Source organism: Furipterus horrens, unplaced genomic scaffold, assembly GCF_987537825.1.
Source record: "Furipterus horrens unplaced genomic scaffold, mFurHor1.1.pri manual_scaffold_3, whole genome shotgun sequence".
NCBI classification, from domain to species: domain Eukaryota; kingdom Metazoa; phylum Chordata; class Mammalia; order Chiroptera; family Furipteridae; genus Furipterus; species Furipterus horrens.
Window position 1 is genome coordinate 46,095,286 of NW_028327173.1, and position 23,766 is coordinate 46,119,051.

Below are 23,766 nucleotides of genomic sequence, written 5' to 3' on the forward strand. Positions count from 1 at the left end.
GCCTGCAATAGAAAATGAATTAGGTTCCTTAGGGCACCAAGGTCCGAAAACAACATCAACGTCAACATCAAGATCAATAACAACAAAAAGCTTCTACCAAGTTGCCTACACAATTCCCACCCTGAAACGGTTCTTGATGCCGAAGCTACAGTAACTGTGACAGTCTGCAAGGGACTATCCCCATCTTAGTCCTGAAAGTCCTTTGTCCCAGGAAAGCCCCTAATCCCAGGCAAACGTGGACTCTTGGTCACCCTAGCTAATGCCAAGAAGGTGAAATAAAAGCCACCAGGTATTGGTTCTGAGTTCCTTTCTGTCAGGTAGACACAAATATAAATGCAAATAGTGATCCCTGGCCCCTACATCTCAACTGCCTTACAGGGAGAGACTGAATTATATCGTAATTATTGCAGTTCTGAAATTGGGGGGAGCCCACACTTCAACTTCACAAAGGGGAGCCAAGCATTTCTTGGAGCCTAGGCTTTTATAAAAGAAAAATAATATTTTTTATTGAGAAATCTCAGAAATTCAAATCACTGAACTAGACTGCCCACCTCTTTCTTCCTGTTTGATCTTTGATCCAGTATTTTTCATGACATTTATATTGAGGAAGGAATATCAGATTATTAAAAGCAGAGAAACTCCGTATGGAAATGCACATCAAAAGGTCCTCAAGACAAAGGAGGGATCGTATGATTTGAAACCAGAGTTACTAGAAGCATGTGTGCTGCACTTCATTTTCTAGTTAACAGCGTAACATACGTCAAAATATGATTTAAAACACGTCTCACAGCTGAGCTGACATTTGGCGATCCTCGGCCTTCCTTTGCTCTTGAGGAGGGGGGTTCAAATCCAAATGAGGTTAACACTTTGTACTGGTACATATTCCTGGTGGATGAGGAAAACAGTCTTACAGTTTAAGTAAAATGAAAACATCTGCTCAAGTCCTCAGGGAAAGAATTGTTTTTAAAAAAGAGGTGGAGGGGGAGTGCTTCATTGTTAAAGCTGGAGATGGCCTCAGTCACTTTACCCGTGTGATTGTTGAACAGTTACACTTTCAGTTGCCTTGCTCATCCAGGATGATGAAATGGGTACATGAGCCTTAGTTCAGTCTTCATTTTTCAGGATGCCATACCCTGTCTAAAGCCATATTTTAGTGTCTATTAATTGGTTCCAAGTGTTTTCCACACTAAATCTGTGAGGGATTGACCTTTTGTCACATAAATTGTCTTGGTCAGTAGCTGAACACTCTAGATAAAACATTGTATTAGTTAGCTATTGCTGTGTAACAGAGTTCCACAAACTTACTATCTTAAAACAATATGCGCACAGCATAATTGAAATTTCTGCTCAGGGTCTCAGTAGGTATTGGCTAGGTTGTGTTCTGATCCGGAGTTCAGGTCTTCTTCCAAGCTCCTGTGTCTGTGGCAGAATTCAGCCACTTATTGCTTTTATAGGACCGAGGGCCTGATTCTCTTGCTGGCTGTCAGCTAGCAGGCACTCTCACTTTCAAGAGACTGCCCACATCCCTTGTCGCATGGCCCCTTTCATTTTCAAAGGTAGCAACAGAAAATCACCCTCACATTGAACCCTTTCCACACTTTGAATTACTGACTTTAGAAAGAGCCCAGTCTCATTTAAGGGTCACCTGATTAGGTCAGGCTCACCCAAAATGCTCTCTCTTAGTGTTAACTATGCCATATAACTTAATCAAAGTGAACTCCATCATATTCACAGTTCTGAAGATTATACAGGGACTGGAGATCTTCAAGCTCATCTGCCTACCATAAAAAATGCAATGCAATATTTCTCTTTTCAATTCTCTAGGCCTATTTTTAAGAGGAAAGACTGTTAGAAAAAGCCCAAAAAGCATATAGTAGGACTTAATTAAATCTACTCTCCATTTTAAGTTACACAAATACTAAAAGTTAATATAAAAATATTTAGTAATTGGTATATTGAGCTACATAGAGTACTACAAATATATTCATAAGTTACAGAAGTCAGATTTCTTAATAAATTTATAATTTAAAAGATAAAACAATATACATTTAGTTAACAGATATATCTATTGGGCCTTTATTATGTGCCAAGTACTATTTTATACAGCAGTGGTCCAAGCTTTCTGGGTTTATATTTTAGTTGACAGGTATAAATGCAGCCACAAATATATACATCAAATATTATTTTAAAAATATGCACAAAGACAAGTACTGAGAGTAGCAATACTTTATTAAAGAAGGGTAGATAACTCACTTGGGACAACATGAGACCTTTGGGAGGCAGGGTTGCCTAGGGGTAGAAAGCATGGACTCTGGAGCTACTTATCCTGGAGTTTGCATCCTGGATCTACTGCATTCCAGCTGTGTGACCTAAGGCAAATTATCTGGCATGTCTGTGCCTCAGTTTCCCTTACTGTAAAAATTAGAATCATAAGAGTACCTACCTCATACAGTTGTTTTTGAGGATAAAATTAATTTCTGTAAAGCATTTAAAACAGTGTTCCCAGCATATGGGAAGTTAGGGCTTGTCAGGCATTTTTTTTTCATTCTCATAATAATCCGGTGAGGTAGGTATTATTATTGGCTGCATAGTAATACATAAGAAAATTCAAGTACAGGGAGGCTAAGTAACTTCTTGAAGGCTATTTAGGCTACTAACACATAGGCATGCTGGGATATAGTCCAAAACTGCAGCAAGAGATGGGATTATGAGAAATTATAAATAGCTCTCTGTTCCTGGAGCATTCTCCGAGTTAACTGTAGGATTTGATGATTTAATAATGTATGTGAACGTATTTTAAATGGTAACTTGCCATAAGTTAAGATATTGCTATTAATAAGCATGCACCTGTACCTACTGGTCACTTATTACCTTATAGTTTCTGATATTTCAAGAAAAAGCAAAGATCATTTTGGAGATGGACTTCAGTGAGGGCTTTCGTGACTTCCTGATGGACCCGGGACTTCACTCCGACCCCACACATTAGTTAGGTCGAATCCAAAGTTGATGGTCTCAGAGGCAGGGGAGGGGTGTAGTGGCCTTGACAACGGATCTCATTGGTCTTTCAAAGTGAAACGCTTGGACAATTGGCTGCGGGGGTTCCTAGAAGCCCGCCCCCTGTCACTGATTGGCTAAGAGGCAAACTCCCATCTCCTTGTTACTTTCCTTGAGTGCCCTGTTGCTCGGCAACCGATTTGCGTCTTCCAGCTACGCGGACACCCAGTTACACCTGTGCAGAGGAGCGAACAACTGGCTACCACCGCCGTAAGCTTACGCCTCTTAGGCCCACTTCGCGCAGCAACAGCACGGGTTGTCCCGGGTGCTTGTCCTAGTTTGCCTTGGGACTGGGCTATGGGCTGACCCTGCAGTGACGCACCGCAGCCAAGAACGTGCCCAAGTTTTCCCTCTGGAAGATTTAGTTTGGAAAAGTCAGGAGTGAAAAGAAAGTCCTTGTTATATGCCCAAATTAGAAGCCATTTATTGTGGGAGCACACAGCGTTCTGCGACTCTAGAGTCAGGAACTTAGCTAACCAGGTGTGGGGGGTGAGTCGTAACCTCGCAAACCGGCCTCAGAGTAAAGCCTAGGAGGGTGGGGACAAGTGTCAGACCGTTTGCTGCCTCATCATGTTCTGCAGAGCTTACTGCCTGCTGCAAACAGACTTCCAAGAGTTGAAAGAGAACAACTATGAGGTGAGTACGGGCGACTCGGAGCGACGGATTTCACTGGGGCAGAACTTTTAAAATGCAGTTTATTCTATGAGGCATAATTTAGTTAAACCTAATTTACCACTACAGTATTGTTTAACAAATCTATTTTACTGTAACAAGCCATTTCATAATAATAGTTACTTCATAATAATAATAGTTAACAATATTGTGCTGAGTAATTTATGTGGATTTAAGCCCTGAATATCAGGCTCTATCAGGTAGTAAGTGACTATAGGGGCAAGGCTGCTCTCATTAATTGCAATACTATAAGTAGTGTTTTGTTTCACCTACCAGAAACCTAAGCTTCAGAAAGGTTCAGTAAATATTTGGCCTCAGGATTCAGTCACGGGGTGTTCTCACTCCCAAACCTTCTGCTCAAATCTTGTGTCCTTCTACTTACTGTCTAGTGCACTTTTTGCCAACTGCTATCACAATACATAGATGCCTTTCCCTTATAATTTTAACACAGGGGTAGGTGTTGCTCCAAATGCCGCCAATGAAGTTGTCAATGTTGATGGGTGCCATAGGCTGCTGATATATCACATAAAGTATGGAGAATTTTTTAACAGAAATTATGGAGGAAAAGGGGACACTTCAGAGAAAGAATAGAAAAATCCTGTACATAGAAGGAGAGAGTAGAGTGCTAGCTACCAATAGTTGCTTCAGATATAGTTCACTGTCATTGTTCTGTTTCCACCCCTGTTATAGAAGTATTACCCTCTCTAGGGATGTTAGGGACTATTACTGAGTCCAACAACGAACATCCCAGAGGCATGAGTCTAACATTTGATGTTGTTTCTGCTCTACCTGAACTTTGTAGTTCTCTGTTGAAAGACAATTCCATGAAGGAGAAATGAATGATATGTAAGTATAGAGAATGTAGATAACAGAGATATCTATAATGTTTATCAAGACTAGCACCAAACATACTGAATAACTAAGTGGTTGCTCAGAAATATTTATTGAGTATATTTAGGTGTGTTTCCCAGCATAATCAATAAAGTTTTCAATGAGACACAGGGCAGGGCAAAAGTAGGTTTATAGTTGTGAGTATGAAAAACAGTTTATTCTTGTATTTTATATATTAATTTTTGTATTATTTTTCATACAAACAACTGTATACCTACTTTTGCAACACCCTGTACCTTCTGTTCCTCTATTGGGACAATATCTCGACTGTAGAAAAATTTATTTTTCTATACAAGAATAATCTTGGAGTTGCACTTTTCTTAATGAAAATGTTCTCACTTCATGCCTTCCATAGAGTATCCATATATTGGGTTGGCCAAACAGTCCATTCCATTTTTTCCATATGATGGCTCTAGTAGTGCTTAGTTGTCTTCAACTTCATTAGAAATTTTTTTGTTAGATTGTATTGTGACAGCTGTCATATCAGCATGCATTTAAAAAAGCTTATCAAAATCGATGAATTTTTGTGCAGCCATTTTAATATTGAAGATGGAAGGAAATACACAACATTTTCAATGTAATATGCTTTATTATTTCAAGAAAGGTAAAAATGCAACTGAAATGCAAAAGAAAGATTTGTGCCATGTATGGAGAAGGTGCTGTGACTGGTCGAATGTGTCAAAAGTGGTTTGTGAAGTTTCTTGGTACTATTGACATCTTGGCCAAACAATTCTTTCCTGTGGGGCTGTCTTATTCATTGAAAGATGTTTAGCAGTACCCCTGGCCTCTACCACTAGAAGCCAATAGCAGGAAATAGCCAACATACTCAAAATATCTAAATCAATAAATCTATTGGTGAAAATGAAAAGTGTCTTTTACAGAAAAAACAAAACAGACTTTTTGGCTAACCCAATAGTTTTAAAAAGCTCTGAAGAAACACATGCTTTTCAATTATTTCCTTCTCTTCTAAGTTGAATCTTATATTGGCTATTGACTTAAATAAGCCACACATCACAGTCTTGATCTTCCAGTCTCACTTGTGATTTCCACACTTATGATTTATTTTAATTTTACTATTGTGTGTGCTTCCTGAAATCTACCTTAACAGCTGTGTAATAACACAAAACATAACACCTCCCCAAATCAACAAAAAAATAAATTTATCAGGAAAATAAAATGCAGAGGTTTTGGAATTCATTGTAACCTGCTATCTGATTTTCAAAGCTGCAATAAATATTTAATCTTTTTTACTGCTTTGATTTTTTTTTTTTTAACATTAAAGGGTATTACTGCCTTTCCTGCAAGTGAAGATATGCTGGAATGGGAAGCTGATATTGAAGGTCTACAGAATACAATTTGGCATGGTATGTATGTTCAAAATCAACCTACTTTTAAAAAGCCTTTATACAGTTATTAGCCCATGTTCTTTATGTGCAATGTAAGGTTACATTATACAAATTTTCTAGAATTCTGAAAGTGCTCACATGTTATTTTTTCACAGTATGGCTTAATTTTTGCCATTTGTCAACATAGATGGAAAATTTAGATTTGAATTGTCCTTTATGCTAAATCTTAATGTTATTACATTAAGAAGCAGGCACAATAAAGTTTAACAGTTGAGAATATCTCCTAACATTCTTCCATTAAATTAGAAAATAATTATTAAAATTCTTTTTGCCATCAAAATTTCACAATTATCTCTAATTTTTATTCTCCATGATTTTTTCCAAAATTTCCGTAAGTCAAATTCTCAAGAAGACTTGGCCACTGTAAAGCTTAGTGATCATGCACTCTTTCAATCATGGATTAATAAGCTGGATTTGTTGAGTGAGGTAGGGGAGAACAACATCTAAAGTGGATAATTACAATAAAATATATTATGTGCTATTAAGATTTTGAACAGAATGCCAAGGAAGAAGTGATTAGTTAATTTTGCCTTGGAGAGCCAAGAATAGCTCTATAAGGAAGTGACACTTGAGTTTAGTCCTAAAGAATGCATAAGAGTTTGCCAAGTGTAAGAAGAGGAAGGAAATTCAGGTAGAATAAACAGCATGGCAAAGAGAGGGTGCACCGGGTTCTGGAACAATGAGTTCAGTCAATAGGAGATACACAGTAAATGGGGAAGGTTAAGGGGGACGGAGTTAGTGGATGAAAAACAGGCTGATAAAATAGTGGGATTAGATTGTGAGGAATCTATTATACTATCTAGAGGGGTCTGTGCACCCTATGATCAATTTACTTAAGAATAAAACTCTAGGAACCTTGAGAGGCTAAATTGTAGAAAGAAACCTTAGTGTTAATCAGGTTACAGTTAACCGGTAAAACATGACGCTTTAGTAAAAACCTTTATTTTTATTTTATAGGAATAGTCTTCCAGCTGGTCATAAATTTTACATGGCAGTATAATTTTGTCCCTCCAGTTGTGACATTTAGAACTATTCCTTTTCATCCAAATGGTAAGGACCAAAATGAGACTTTTATCATCAAAGGCTATGTCTCTGTTATCCTTATTTTGTATCAGTGTTTAATAATGTTTCTTCATAACAGTTTTGTTATGACTATAAAAGTAAGAATGCCTATTGGGGAAAAGAAAAACAAATTATCACCTTGAATCTTAATTCAAGGAGATAATACTCTCAACATTTAACTTAATTTATTTCCTTTTTTCTATGTATTTTTCTCTATAGTTGGGATATTAGATATAAAGTTTTTTACTTATTGTTACATAAGCTTATGGCTGCATTAGTAAACATTCTTTAAAAGGTCATTTTTGATGACTGAGTGATAAACTTAACCATTCCTCTTTTGTTCAATATTTTAGTTGGACTAATTTTTATTGTTATAAAACATGATACACTGACAAATTAACATTTTAGATAAAAATAAGTTAGATTGCTACTTTAAGTTATATACAAAGTGTATTTCTGATTGATAAAAATAATTTTAATTTTAAATGCTAAAAAGAAAATTGAATAGAACTTTTTATCGGCTTGGTGAGAAAGGCCTTTCTAAGTATGATAAAACCCAAAAAGCATGGAAAAATCATGACACATTAAAATACATAAACTTTTTAAAATTTATCTACAGCCAAAGATATAAACAGAGACAAAATATATTTGCAAACTGAAGGAAAATATTTGCAACACATAAAACAATATCTGTGACATATGAAAAAGTACTTGTGAATCAGTTAGAAAAATGATATAAAGAATAGAAATATAGACAGAAACTATAAACTAACACTTGATAGAGGAAACATAACAAGAATAAATATAAAAATAAGTTCAATCTCATTTGTAAGAAGAAAAATGCATATTAAAACTGTACATAAAATGCATAAAAATTGTGATTCATCATTTATGTTTATAGAATGTTAAAATAACAATTTTAGTAGAGGTGAGCAAATGTGGATACTCCGACATAATGTCCTTAGTGAAACCTTTTGGGGAAGCAATTTGACAGTTTCTAATCAGATATAAACTGCAAATAGCCCCAAATCCCTATAATACCATGTATATAAAGTATTCAGGTGTGCAAGAGTACATTTTAAAAGGTATTTGATCCCAGTAACAATAGATAAAAGGAAATAATTCCAATATCCATTAGTATAGAAAATTTTAAGTGAAAGAGCTACTATCTGGAAATAGGAGGGGTGAGGAAGGACAGGCAATAAGCATACCCCTTTTCATTGTATTTGATCTAGTAATTTCACTCCTAAGTGCTTTTTTAAGCCAATAGTGGCAAATATACACAACTAATTTTGTATCATAACTTTTATTCTTTAAAAATTTGTTTTAATTACAAAAGTAATAAGGTACTTGAATAAAATTGCATAAAAGTATATATATATAAAGTAAAATTAGGAACAAGACAAGGATGCCGACTCTTACCACTTCTATTCAACATAGTATCAGAAGTTTTAGCCAGAGCAATTAGGTAAGAGAAAGAAATAAAAGGCATTCAAATTGGGAAGGAAGAAGTAACACTGTCGTTTGTAGATTACATGATACTGTATATAAAAAACATTTATAAAGACTCCCCTTAACTGTTGGAACTACTAAAAGAGTTTGCTAAAGTTGCAGAATACAAAATCAATACATAAAAATCTGTTATATTTTAATGCATTAATAAAGAGGAGGGGGAAATATGGGAAAATTTATGATTGCTCTTTTTTCTCTCCCTTATCTGATTGGGGAGATATGAGAAATAATTGAGCATATGTGGCTCAGCAGTTTCAATACTCTGGTCTATTTTATTATATACAAATCTTGGAAAAGAAGAGTGTTATTTATTAGTCCCCACATACCAAAAATTGGCTATGTATAGTTCTAAGTTTTTATTTAGATACATAAAACCTAATTGCCTTTCAGCGATGTTATTTGCAATTCCACCAAGAAGCGTACATAAAGTTAGCATTTTACCACTCTCCAATTCTGGGCATTAAAACTTGAGATAAAATTTTTTTTTGCCAATTTAATAAGAATCTTTATGTTATTTTAATATGTGCTTTTTTGAATACTTGTGTCTCACATCATTTCTTCACATCTCTTGATTGTGCCTTTTATTTTGTGAAGTGTAGGCTTAATAATGTTATCACACAGTCCTAGATATTGCATATATTTTTGTCATTTTTAAATTCTGTTGATTTTTTTTACATCTGGATTTTTTAAAATTTATATAGTTATATTTATTAGTCTTGCCTTTTGATATTTTTATAGTTATCTTTAAGTTTAGATTATCTTTCCCCAAATACAATTTATTTTAAATTTCTTCTAGTTCTATAATTTTATTTTTTCATATTTAACTTTATTCTTTTTTTTTTCATTAAATACAGCCAAACTTCTGTATATCTTTTCAATCTATATATAATAGAACAAAACTGGCAGGGGATCTTTGCCATTCTCAACATATGGCTTCTATTTCTGGATCTAAGATACTTACTGTTTGTCACCATTCCCAGCCAGTGAGAAGGGGGAAAGAAAAAGAGTATAAAACAACTTTCTTAAGAAAAATATGATCCAGAAGTTGTATACTTTACTTCTGCTGATATCCCATGATTAAAATGTAGTCACATGGCTTCTTGCTAGAGAGGAGGCTTGAGAAAATAGTCTGAGCAATGATACATTCATCTAAACAATAGAGGGTAATGGGAGTTGGGGACAGGTATAGTCTTATTACAGAGAGAAGAAATGGAAGAAAGGAAAAGTAGACATTGAAGGACAGCAAGTATTTTGCAGCGACACATTTTATACCATTTTTGATAATCTTTTCTTTCACCACTGAATCATAATTTCACTTTTAACATACAACAATCTTGATATATGCTAGAATTTGTTTCTAAACTCTCTTATTACATCGTTCTATCTAATCTCATGCCCCACTGCACTTTTATAATTATTGTGGTTTTACAATACAATATAATATATTAAATCAAAGATCGCCCTTTCACCTTTTCAAAATTTTCTTCTCAGTTTTAAGCTTTTTATAGCAAGATTTTTCTGTTGGATTTTAAGTGTTTATCTTGTTCATTTACAAAAATTATTTACACATTAGTAAAAGTATCATTAATAATGATAGCTATCACTTTTTGAGAATTCACTATATACCAAGTACTCTATTGAGTACTTTATTTTATTCATTCTTTACAGTGAAGGTGGGTACTTTAATCTTATCCATATTTTACATATTAGGAAAGTGAGATTAGTGAGGGTATTGTTCAACATCACATATAGTCAATGTCCAAATCTGTGTGTCTAACATGGAAGTTCATGCTCTTAACAACTACACTGTATTAACTGACATATTCATTGCAAATAATTTTTCTGCTTTATCACACTTGCTTTTTAATTTTGCATATAATATTTTTGATGTCCATAAGCTTTAAATAATAATTTAATTATATATCACTATTAATGTATTATTTTAATACAGTAGACCAACATACTGGTCGACCCTGTATAGACTTTTTGGACAATCCTTGTAAGTGGAACACAAGCTATACATTGAGCAGCATCTTACTTACCCTCCAGGTAAGAAGAGATTAATATAAATGCCATCTTTAATCATCTTAATTTCTCAGTTATTCAAAACAGAAATAAAACAATGCATATTTAAGTTTTGAAAGACTCAAGTAAGCTTATTTAAATCAATAACATTTCTATATCAAGACAATAAAAATGGCACTTGAATTACAAAGACTGTTATTTTAAAGTGAAATTGTTCATTAAGGCCCTTCACAACCAAAGAATACATATTTTATAAAGGAAGAAAAGAATTGCTTTCATGGTTTTAATTCTAGAAATATAGTCTTACGTGTTTTTTTTTTGTTCCTAACTTTGTTTCATATTATTGAACAGGACTTTTGGATTGTTGTCCCTCATTCATGGACTTTGCCCTCAGAGAAGTAAATCCAATGACTACAACTTAAAATGTTTGGCTTTATCTTCTGTTTCTGACAATTTAGTTACTTGCTCTTTTACACACTTTCGTATCAAATTCAGTGAACAGTTAAACCAAGGATTTTCTTTTCCCCTCAGATAGATACCTGTTTCTAGAATAGCGCCTTTACTTCTTGGATCCATGGTCTTCAGAAACATGCCTCTCTGTTGTTATTCTTGACCCTCAGAGAGCCTCCTTTCTCATTCACGCCAAAGTAATGAGTTCAGTGCCACTTGCTTTGACCACTCATATCCAGCTCAGTGATATTCTGCATGGACCTACTCCACTATTGATATCTAGAGATAAACGATTACATTTTGACTACCTGGAATACTTAGAGAATAAAGTGTTCTGGCTTAATTGATTTTTTTCTGTAGCAGAATTATAATACAAATTTCACTTCTCCCATTTCTTATTTTTTTAAATAAAATAATAGTTTTCTGTCTAGTCATCTTAGCATACTGAGTAAATTTTAATATTTTCAAAGATGCAATGATCATTCATTCTACAGATATGTATTGAGCATCTACCTGCGCCAGGCCGTGTTCTGGGAGTGACATTTGAGCAAAGAATTTAAGGAAGTGAGCTGAGCGTGAGAGGCAGATTACTGGGGTGGTTTCTTTAGATTTCTTTAAGCTGAATCATATTCCTACCTAACTCTTCCACCTAAATGAGGATCTGCCTTAAGACAAGAGAACTGAATGGTCCCAAAATGTAATGAGTGGGGGCAAACCAGAATGAAATGGTGAAATTTTTGACTTGCCAAATAATGTAATAAAATGTAAATTTGAGGCTTTGAGATAGATTGCTTGGCTTCACATTCTGGTTTTACCACTTCACACCTTTATAACCATTGAACAAGTTTCTTTACTTCTGAATACCTCGATTTCTTCATCAGTAAAATGGATCTGTTAGTAGATACCTCATAGATTTGTGAGGATTACATTAATTAATACATGTAAAATACTTGGAAAAATATGTGGTCCAAGAAAATAACTCAATAAAAGCTAGTTTATATTATGATTGTTCTTACTTTTATGTGGTAATGCAAAATGACAACAAAGTGTTGTCATGGAAACACATCATGGGAATGGAAACACATCATGGGAATGTAGTAGATGACAAAGGCATTTGTCTTTTTATTTTTCAAGCAGATTTATTAAACAAATATGCCCACATTACAGGACAGTGGAAAGGAAAGAAAATCACTGATAATCATAAAGGAAAACCATAATCCTACTATTACTAGCATTTCCTCCTGATCTTTCTGCCTATTTTTTGTTTAAAATCTTCCAGTTTCCCAGTCACTACAGGGTTAAGCCCAGTTCTGCTGCCCGACAAATGATTTACTTCTCCTCACACCTGGGCTTTAACATACCGTGCAATCCCACTCCCATTATATCTTCATGCTTTTCTTCACTCGCAGTGCTTGGTTCAATTCAGATTTAAAAGCATTTATAGAGTTCTAACCTCTAAAGTTGCAAACTCAAGTAAGTCTTGGCCCTTAAAAAGTGCTCAAGGCCAGTTCTCTCACTGGCAACCCATTTCTCCTCTCCTCTTCCTCAGCCTGTCTGGAAGCAATGCTCAGATCAAATAAGTGCTTTTCTGGAATGCCTTTCTTGATTTCCTTTCCTAGGTGGAATTGATGGCTTTGGTTTTTGAGGGGCTTCCTTTGCCCCTGCTCAGTGAGCAGCACCCTAAGCAAATTGCTATCAGAGCTCTGTAATACTGTTTCCTTATCCAAATTCCTCAAGGTCAGGGAACAGGTCTGACCCTCCCCACGCCCAACAATGTTGACAGTAGGTACTAAGTATCATGAATAAAGGAATGAACCTGATTTTTTACATTGACACAATTATGGCATGTATGTATAAATTATATAGCCTGTTTCTTTTTCAGTTGACATTTTATCTCGAGTAATTTATATATTGCTACAATTAGTATTAAAATGGCTATTTAATAGTTGTTTTTTTTCCCAAGGTCAGTGTGGCCCAGTGGAACCTTCTGCACTGGTGGAAATGTCTGTTGTTAGTGCTGTCCAATGTTATAGCAACTAGTAACATCTGTCTGCTGAGCACCTGAAAGGTGGCTAGTGTGAGGAACTGAGTGTTTCATTTTGTTTTAAGTAACTTAAATTTAAATTGTCATATACGGCTAGAGACTACTGTAAAGGATAGTATAAGTATAGACCATAATTTCTCATTTCTTCCCTTTGTATCACAGATGAGACAGACACATTTATAATGATCACATTTTATTCAAGGGAGTAATACTTGAAATAGTGTTTAAAATATTTTAACATCTAAATATAGTGATCATCTCCTAAATTTTTATAATCTTAATAATTTTAATTTTTGAACACTTCTTTCTATAATGCAAAGGTAAATATCAACACCCATCCACAGAATGAATTTCTGGACTTTAATTGGATATCATAAAATATGCTTACTGGTACAGTTGTTTTGTGATGCTTCAAATGTCTGTACTTATCCTCTGCACAGCTTCCTATGTTATTTTATACTATCTAATGGTTAATTTAAAAGTAGAACTTCTTTTTTTTTTTTTTACTACTTTAGCAGGGCTTCTGATTTATACATTTTCATATATTCTTTATATTTCAGTTCTTAAAAATCATTAAATAGCCTTAGTAGCACATGTACACATTATATGGAAAAGTCTTAGGCATAGTGTCAATGTGAAGACTGTTGAATAAACATTACCAGATGTTCCTCTCTGAGTAAAATTACTTTCCAGCCAAAGACCAAAATCTTGCTCTAAAAGATAAGTTTCATCAGCTTCCCACCCACTTTGAAAGGTTTAGTGCAATCCACATTGAATCCTTATTTAAGCAATTATAATATTCTTGGAAATGTAGCTCAAATGTGTTTTCCAAATAGGAAAACTCCAATACCAATAGCAGAAAATTCGTTTTGCTTTTCAAATATCAGCTGTCAGGTTACTGCTTTCATTAGTGAAAGATTGCTATCATTTCCATGAATCTTAACTTGCAATAATTCACTTCGACCTGACTCTACACTTAGGTATTTTGTTAGTTATTATTTTGGCTATATTTTATTACATAGTCTCCATGTCATAATAATTCAAAATACTGAAATATCAAATATTTGCAATTTAGGCTAATATTAACTTTGAGGTGTCAGATAAACAAGATCATGATCTAGCAGGACTATTACATTTTGGTTATTGCTGGTCCCCTGTTTTGTCCAGATGCACATATATTATAGTAGGAGGAATTTTAAAGATGTTCCCTTAGTCTCCTATCCTCTGATAATGCAATCAAGCACTAATCTAGGTAGTGCTGTGAAAGGACTTTGCAGATGGATTCTTAGGTTACTGATCAATTGACCTTAAAATCAGAAGGTTACCCTGAATTATGGCAGGGGGGCCCAGAGTATTCAGATGAACCTTTAACAATAGAAGAGGAGAAATATAGTGGAAGGAGAAAGGGGGTGACAGTAGGGGACATCAGAGAGATTCAGATTCCAAGCATTAGAAAGATTTTTCACACCTTTTCTGCCTCTGAGACTTAAATGTCCAAGTAAGGATGTGCATGAGACTTCTTTGAGCTAAGGGTGGCCCCCAGCTGCAGCCAGCAAAGAAACAGGGACCTCATTCCTACAAATGCAAAAAACTGAATTCAGCTAACAAACAACCTGGATGAGCTTGGAAGCACATTCCTCCAGAACCTCTCATAAAAGCTCAGTCAGCCATCATCTTGATTTCAGTCTTATTATATCTGGAAAAGGGAAACGAGCCCGTTGCCTCAAATTTCCCACCTAAAAGCATGTGAGATAATATATTTGGGTTGTTTTAAGCTGCTACCTTTTGATAGAGAGTAGCAATTATAATATTCTTGGAAATGTAGCTTAAACCACTACAGGTACCAAATCAATCACTTGATGATCTAGAAGGATAATGAAGTACACACAAGCTTTAATACATGAGTGTGTTATATCTGTGATCTAAATATTATCTCATGTTTAAATGTAAGGTTTGATTTTTTTAATGGAAATATTTCAATGTTTCCTAATGTTTAGTTCCCTTTAGACATAAATTTAAATTTGTGTGGTAGAAAAAAAGTTATAGAAAGGAACTTGTAACCTGCTTTGATCCTAATGTTTGGCTCATGAATGTACAGTATAAACCTAAGATCAAATTCAATAAGTGGTGCTCAGAAAATTGGAAAGATACAAGCAAAAAAAAAAATGAGACCGTTTATACCATATACAAAAATAAACTCAAATGGATTAAAGACTTAAACATAGAACTCAAAATCATAAAACTACTAGAAGAAAGCATAGGCAGTAAAATCTCTCACTTTTCTCTTAGCAATATTTTCTTCTGCTGGATCTCCCCAGGCAAGGGAAACAAAAGAAAGAATAAACAAATGGGACTACATCAAACTAAAAAGTTTGCCAAGAAAACCATCCACAAACAAAAAGATGACTCTCTGAATGAGGAAACATATTTGCCAATGATACACCTGATAAGGGTTGATATCCATAATTTATAAAGAACTTATAAAACTCAACACCAAAAAAACCCCAAATAATCTAATTAAAAAATGAGCATAGGACCTGATAGACACTTCTCTAAAGAGGACGTACAGATAACCAATAGACAAGAAAAGATACTCAGTGTTACTAATTATCAGAGAAATGCAAATTAAAACCATGATGAGCTATCACCTCACCTGTCAGAATGGCTGTCTCATCGATAAATCCACAAACAGCAAATGTTAACAAGGATGTGGAGAAAAGGGAACCCTCGTGCTGACGTCTGACTCCAAGTCCCCAGCCCGCCATGTTGCATACTCAATAAACCATCTCGTTCAACAACAACAGCAGCAACAGGAGCCCTCGTGCACTGTTGGTGGGAGTGCAGACTGGTGCAGCCACTACGGAAACAGTATGCAGGTTCAAAAAGTGTAAAATGGAGCTGCCTTATGATCCAGAGATTTCTCTTCTGAGTACATGTTTGAAGAAACCCAAAACACTAATCTGAAAAAATATATGCACCCCTATGTTCATTGCAGCATTATTTACAATAGCCAAGATATGGAAGCGAGCCAAGTGTTCGTCAGTAGACAATTGGATAAGGAAGAGGTGGTACAATGGAATAGTACTCAGCCATAAAAAAGAATGAAACCTTACCGTTTGTGACAGCATGTATGGACCTAGAGGGTATTATGCTAAGTAAACTAAGATGAGCCCGGGGAAAGACAGATACGGTATGCTGCATGGAAAGAATGAAACAAATGAACAAACAAAACAAACAATCTCATAAGGACAGAGAACAAACTGATCATTGCCAGAGGGGAGGGAGGTTGGGGGACTGGGTGAAAAAGGTGAAAGGATTGAAAGTGTAAGCTGGTGGTTACAGAGCAGTCAGGAGACTTAAGGTAAAGCGTAGAGAACATGGTCAATAATATTGTAATAACTATGATGCCTTGAAATATTGGGATACATTTATAAATTATGTTATTGACCACTATGCTGTACACCTGAAATGAATATAAAATAATATAGAATGTCAACTACAATTGAAAACAAAATTAACCAAAAACCAAGATCAAGAATTTCATGAGAGTAGGGGTGCTGTCTCATTTGTGTTTGTATCTGTTTTCAGGTAGATATATCATAGGCATTTAATAAATCCTTCCTGAATGTTGTATGCATTGGTTTGTCTTTTTGTCTTAAGAAAAAAGATACTTAAAAAAATAACTATGTTCTGTATTTTTTCTTATAGGTTATGCTTTCTAATCCAGTGCTAGAAAATCCAGTGAATTTGGAAGCAGCCCAAATACTGATTAATGATGAATCTATGTACAGACTAATAGTTCAAAGACTTTTCCATAAATCATTACAATGTAAGAAATGCCTACTTATTGTTATTTTCCAATTATTAATTATGCATTTATAGCAAATAAGTGATCTAGTAAATAACTCTTAACTAAGGGAATATTTTCTGTATCCATTTTCTGTAATGAAATTGTACTAAGATCTCTCCTACCGTACCTCTTTGTCGAGCCAATTAGTGTGATCTTCTTTAAAGATTATCAAAGATCATAAGCTTAATATCTTTAAATGTTAGGGCCATACAGATAGATGGTGCCAATCGAAACTAGTCTATTCATCATAAAGACCTAACATCAAACTTTAATTCTTGGATCTATAATGGATATTTCCCAGATTTCACCTTCAGTACCCAACATCTTAGTGATCTGAGATTCCTTTCCTCTTGATTAGCAAAATGCTCAGCATTTTATTTCTGGGGAGTCTCCCTCCCAGCAACCCCTGCCTCCCGCCCAGGTAGTCTTTCTAAGAGTCCAAGTGGAAATGGCCTCTGAGGTTCTTCAGGCTTTCTCTCTATTGGCCTGTATGTTTCTGATACCTTGGTTTTCTCACTCTCATCCTGCCAGTGGCCTCTACATGGCTTTTAACTCCATCACCTTCTTTGCTCCTGTCTCTCTCTGCAGTTAGCGGAACAATGTTGTTGGTTCCTTATGCCCAGAAGGGTTTGTCACAAGTGAAGTTTTGGCCCCTAGTGACCTAGTTATTTTCCTCCATATCCTGCCTCTCCTCTTGCCACAGTGCACAGAAACCTTGCATAGTAGCTGGTATTATTATTACCACTTTAGTCAGCAAGCCTTGCTGTTCAGATTCGCTTTGCTGTTCAAACTGATCTCTCATAGACTTTCTCTCTTAGATGTTCATCATTTTTCCAGTCCCCTTCTAGAACCTGCTAGTCCATGTGACCAAGTGCAAGTGCCCCTCCACAGGGCTTCTGGGTGATGCAAATCAAGCAGTATTAATCACACATCTTTTTCAGTATCTTCGAACATGTCATGATTGCCATGGGGATCCTCAAAACTTCCCCGGACAGTTTTAAGGCTGGTTTGTACATGGTCATATTGCTTCACTCTAACCACATTTGTAACCTGCCAGAATTCCGTAGCACCCACTGCTTGTATCCCCTGTACTCAGTAGTTATCTGTGGAATGAATGAGTGAATGATAGCATCACTTAACCTTTCATTGAGCCCTACAGGACTATCATTATAAAAAAAGATTTTATAACAAAGCTATACCCAAATTCTGGTAAATGAAAATTTAAAAGCTGGTTTTAAAGAATTTTCTACAACTGATGATTCTGTGCAATAGATTTTTTTCCTGTGCAGTACATTTTGTGTTTGCCCTGCAGAGATAAAGGATGAGAAGAAAACTGAAGAAAAAATGGTCCTCCCTTTTGTCCTCCTTTTGGCAGACGTTAGCCTTCACTCCTCTCACTTCTCCAACTTTGCCCTCAAATCACACAGAAAAGCAGCCCACATGGCCAAATCACCCAGCAAATGAGTAACAAGAAATTCTTTGGCAGGTTTTTGTTTCATTCTTTAGTTACATTGGGGAAGTATGTGGAAATCCAAGACGGTGTATAGTAACCAGCTTGCTTGCCTCCTCAGGTAGGCTAGGCGAGCTATCCGAGGGTACCACAAAGAGGACTTCCTATGGCTTCATAGGGAGAGAGCTGTGAAACAGCAGAGACAGCTGCTGTGAGTGGGAAATGAATGCGTGCAGAAAACCCATTAGCTCTAAATTAGATGATAGTAGATAGAGCACTATGTGGGCTTCTGTGGAAGATTGCATCCAGTCACAATTAGTTACCGGTAACAACATGGAAAAAGGTCTCTCCTGTAGTGCTGCAAGAATCATCTCTCATATATAATATATTAATAAAGAGATCTAAAAATGCATAGAAAGGATTATATTTCTGGATACACAAAACTGGAATGGACAGTTAATTGTATAAATAAGAAACTTAAGAGACAGCTAATTGTATCCTCTCTGTAGGCATCAATTATAGGCTAGAACTGTATCCTCAGTACCTGATGCAGTGTCTGGTTGTAGGTATTAAATACAAATTTGTAGAATGAATGAATGAAAAAATATGCATAAACTTAGATCCGCCCACATTGTTCCCTATTTTCCTAATATAGTTTGGTTATATTAATATGACTTAGTAAATATTTGTCACAGATGAGCTATGAATGGTTGTTTTTCTTTTCTTGTACAAATGGTCTGAGTTTTCACTCACTTTTTTGTTTTTATATATCTATCAATGAGTCTTCCCCTAAACTTTCTGATAAAGCGGTCACACACAACTCCTAGACATTGAATCAGATGCATTTCCCTTGGAGAATTCTTTCCTGTGACCCTTCTCCTCCTGCAGTTCTAACCTGGCAGCTCTCTCACAAGCATCCTGGGACAACCCCTCTGAACCCCTCTGCCTGCCTTTCTGATTGGAGCTCCTGCTTGACCCCTTATGTTCCTCCTGGTGGGTTTGCTCCTTCATCTTGTTGGAGCACATCAAGGAGCTTCCTAGTCCATGGGAGCTAAATCTTGTCTGACTTTGCATGCCTAAAAAATGTATTCATTACATTCTCATATGATCACAATTTGGTTAAATTTTAGTTTGGAAATCATTTTCTTTTGGAATTGAAAAGGTCCTGTTGCCTCCTCATTTCTAGTGTTGCTCTTGAGAAGCCTGATTTCATTCAGATGTCCAATTCTTGACATGTGATATATTTTCTTTCTGGAAGCTTTTGAAATCTTCTCTTCATTCCCAGTGATCTGAAATTTCTTGATAATGTTTGTTGGTGTAGTTTTTTGGGGGGTGTTCCCCATCCTCGTTCATATGTAGGGCATTTGATAGGCTGTTTAAATCTTATTTTAAAAACTCTAATCCTTTAGTAATGGGGATTTTTTTAATGTAATTCATTCTATAATTTATTACCCTTCATTTTCTCTGTTCTTTCTCTTATATATCAAGATATTTGGGTGTGGAAACTACTGAGCTGATCCTGTAATTTTTTTTAAATTCTATTTTTCTCCTATTCTCTACCTCTTCATGTATGATAGACATATGGTGCCTGAAAAGCAATAAGAGTATGTAAGTACTGGCTGGACTTGTTGTCAGTTTGGTTTCATTATACAATTATTCAGTGGAGGATGATACCATTAGTTGTCATTAGTAGGCTTGACTATTTCCCCTGAGACAACTCCTCCATTTTGTTCCTGGAGGAGATGCTAGCTGCTTGCACTCCGGGAGCTGGACAGGTAGAAAAAGTAGGAACCTTATTTATTCAATATGATTTATTCACCACTTCAGTCCCTTCCCATACTCTTGTTCTGCTTTGTTCCTAGTCTCCTCCAGTCTTGAGTCTCTCTGACTCAGTTTCTCTAGAGATTAAACATCCTTCCTCCTACCTGGGTGGTGGTGATCATCTGGTTGCCCGGGATGAGGGTATAAATCTTGAGTGATGGTGCTATATCTCTCACCTTTCAGAGGTGTTTGGTACCTCCAATTCCTGAATTGTTTCTCAAGTTCCGAAGTGTGGATCTGTGTGCTTTTCATTGATCCTGCCCGCCTCCCCCATCATGTAGTTGGGTTCCAAATTTCCCTAGTCTGCTAAGACAGTTATCACTTGACATCTGCTTTCTGTCTTGAAAATTTTTCTTGCCATCTTTATTTTGCTCTCTTTGCGATTCCATACCTTATTTTTATTTCTTTATTACCATTTTATTGAGGCTTCAGAAAGAGTACACATAAAGCCATGTATTTAATCTTCCAAGTAAACCAGAATCTTTTCTCTCTCTTTTTTTTTTTTTTTTTTTTTACAGTGAAAGATGACAGCTCCAAGTTATCTCAAGACTCAAATAAATTTATCAGGTAAGTTTTCCTTCATACAATTCTATGTCAATTTATTTATTAAAAGGACTTTTTACTTAAACTGTTTACATTGTTTCTCATAATTGAATTATTATTATTTTTAACCCAGAAGGAAGTAGGTATATTTCTTCTTACAATACATGTTTAAAATGTCTTCAGAATGAATGTGGAAAATTGTTGAATTCTTTCTAGACCCTCGAATTAATATTGAATGTTACTATATGAACTTACCTATTTTAATTTTTATTTTTTATTGTTGAAGAAAGAAAGCATGCTGTGAACATAATGAACACAAACTATTATAGAGAGCAAAAGTCCAAGCAATTAAGAAGATAGGCACTAGAGGGAAAGGGAGAAAGTTAGGGCTGAAGCCACTGTACCTTCTGGGAGACATCCTGACAATATGGCATCAATGCAGCCTTGAATGCATGAACAAGGTATAGGTCAGTGTTTTTCTCTATGGTTCTGTAGCATCAGTTTCTTGAGCATTTCTATCAGATCTAGAAAATAGCCAATTAACTAGTGTTGAAATAATGTTTACCTCAGCTGAAGTTTCCTTGACTGGCCCTGAAGATGAATAAAAGTGTTGACAAAATTGCAGGAAGATAAGCATGGTCTAATGAGTTGTACACTAGTTTAGGATTCAATAGAGGACATTGCTGCCCTTAAACTTGTCAATGTGGAGAGAAGCAAGTGACCATCCTGGCACAAAATAGATTCATGATAAATAAGTGTTGAATGCATGAATGTCCCTGTAAAACATGAATGTCCCTAGAATATCACAAAGTTCTTTGTATTTGTAGTATAATTATTTATAGCACATAAAGGCACAGTGCCAGCATTTACTAATAAGGCAATAAGAGCAGACCATAAGGACTTCTCTGGTCTCAGCTTCAGCAAGCCCTCTGAACCAAACCAAGGATAAATAAAACCAGAATCAAGCCTGATCTGTGGTGTTCCCCTAGTGTTAGCCTGAAACCTCTAGAGAAATCTCCAGAACACAACTGAAGCAACACAATCTAGATTTCAATAATGCTCTACACTACCAGTACATGCCAGGCTGCAGTTTGTTATGTAGTTGTGAATTTTGATATTTACCACTGGTATATATGGGATAAGGCTCAGTTCTGTCTAGCCTTTAGTTTTTACAATAAGAGCATTCACAATGAGGTCTTGCAGAAATTGTTCCAAGAGAGAAGCTGCTCTTTGTATTGTCAGACAAGCAACACAGGCTAGAATTATATCATCAACTGGGGGAACTGACCCAGCTATAGAAATAATCCCAGAGGCATAGCCAGGTGATTGAAACCCTGTTTTTGAAGAGCATGACAAAACTTAGGCAAAGTCCAGTCAACTGGGTAGAGAGAATTTAGTCAGAGGAATCCAGTAGATGTTCAGTGATTTAAGCGTGTGCTGGTCATCTGGGAGGTTTACCCACAGGCTGCAGGATACCATTTGATACAATACAGGCAGCCTGTTGGAGAGCAGCTATTTATCTGCTTATTTAAAATACATTTACTAAGCATATGCCCTGTTTCAGGTGCTGTGCTCCAGGGTTAGGGATGCACAACTGAATACTATGTGATCTCTGACCTCACAAGATTTACACGCTAAAATTGGAAACTCTCCTCTGAAGAGGAGACAGTTTTGATGACGGCAGTAGAAAATTTGGGGTCTGGGAGAATGGTCTAAATATAACTTTAGTCAGAAGTGACTCAAGCCCTGGCCAGGCGGCTCAGTTAGTTAGAGCATCATCCCACTACACCAAGGTTGAGGGTTCAATTTGCGGTCAGGGCACATATAGAAACCAAACAATGGAAACGTAAATAAGTGGAACAAGAACTTTCTCTCTCCCTCCCCCTCCTCCTGCCCCCTTTCTCCTCCCTCTCTCTCTCTCTCTCCCTCTCCTTCTGTCTCTCCCACACCCGCTCCCAGACTCTAAATTACCTATGAGCATGGTGTGTTAGAGCTTCAGAAAGAAAGAAAGCTACTGTAGCTGGAACACAGCAAGGGGAAAAGAGGGGAAGGGTGGGCAATGAGGTAAGAGAAGTCAGCAGGGCCATGTCATTTAAGGGCTGTATAAACCAGGTAAGGAATTTTGATTTGATTAGATTAGATTAGCAGTGGGAATTGGGACACAGCTGGACAGCTTTAAAGAAGGGGCAGACACAATGAGATTTACATCTTTAGAGGACTGTTTTAACTGCTGTGTGGGGAACAGGTTTCGAGGAATCTAAGGTTATTTAAGTAAACCAGGGGAGAGACAGTGGTGATTGGGGCTGGGGTTGAGGGCATAGATGTGGAGAAGGAGAAAAGTGGATGAATGTAAGGCTTGGTTTGCTTAGATGGAGGGTATCAGAGAAAAGTGGAATCAAGAATTATTATTAGATTTCAGTTTGAACTGGGTAGCTATTGCCGTCACCCAGTTGTTGGCGAGGGTACAATCACTGGGGCTCCCCTTTATCTCTGTCAATGTTGTTACACCATTTGACACACCCAAAGCCAGTTTGAAACACAACTTAGCAGTTTCCTATTTCATCGAACAGTCACCTACCCTGTGATCCAGTACTTTCCCTCCTAATATTTACCTAAGGGAAATTAAAATATATATTATAAAAAAGACTTGCACACAAATGTTCATAGGAGCTTTATTCGTAATATGCCAAACTGGAAACAACTAAAACATCCTACAACAGTTGAATATACAAATAGATTGTATTATATTCATAAATTGAATACTATCAGCAATAAAAATGAATGAACTGTTGATAAATGCAACAGCATGGAATGGTAATGCAGACATTATGTTGAGTATAAAAAAAATCCAGAGTATTCAAGGGAGTGCATACTATATGATTCAATTTATATAAAATTTTAAGACAGGCAAAACAAATCTATAGTGATAAAAATGAGATCAGTGATTGCCCAAAATGTCAAGGGTATTTATCTGGGAAGGGGCAGT

General features: G+C 36.0%; 1 protein-coding gene across 1 annotated transcript in view; it reads left to right on the forward strand.

Moving 5' to 3' along the window:
- The first annotated feature begins 3,220 nt into the window (after positions 1–3,220).
- UBE2U (ubiquitin conjugating enzyme E2 U) overlaps positions 3,221–23,766 on the forward strand; it is a 32,723-nt gene continuing 12,177 nt past the window's right edge. Inside the window, exons 1-6 of the mRNA XM_090271663.1 lie at positions 3,221–3,690; positions 5,900–5,981; positions 6,981–7,073; positions 10,549–10,646; positions 16,825–16,945; positions 20,756–20,804. Coding sequence (XP_090127789.1) covers positions 3,625–3,690; positions 5,900–5,981; positions 6,981–7,073; positions 10,549–10,646; positions 16,825–16,945; positions 20,756–20,804 — 509 coding nt within the window. The 5' untranslated portion in view covers positions 3,221–3,624. The remainder of the gene's footprint in view (positions 3,691–5,899; positions 5,982–6,980; positions 7,074–10,548; positions 10,647–16,824; positions 16,946–20,755; positions 20,805–23,766) is intronic.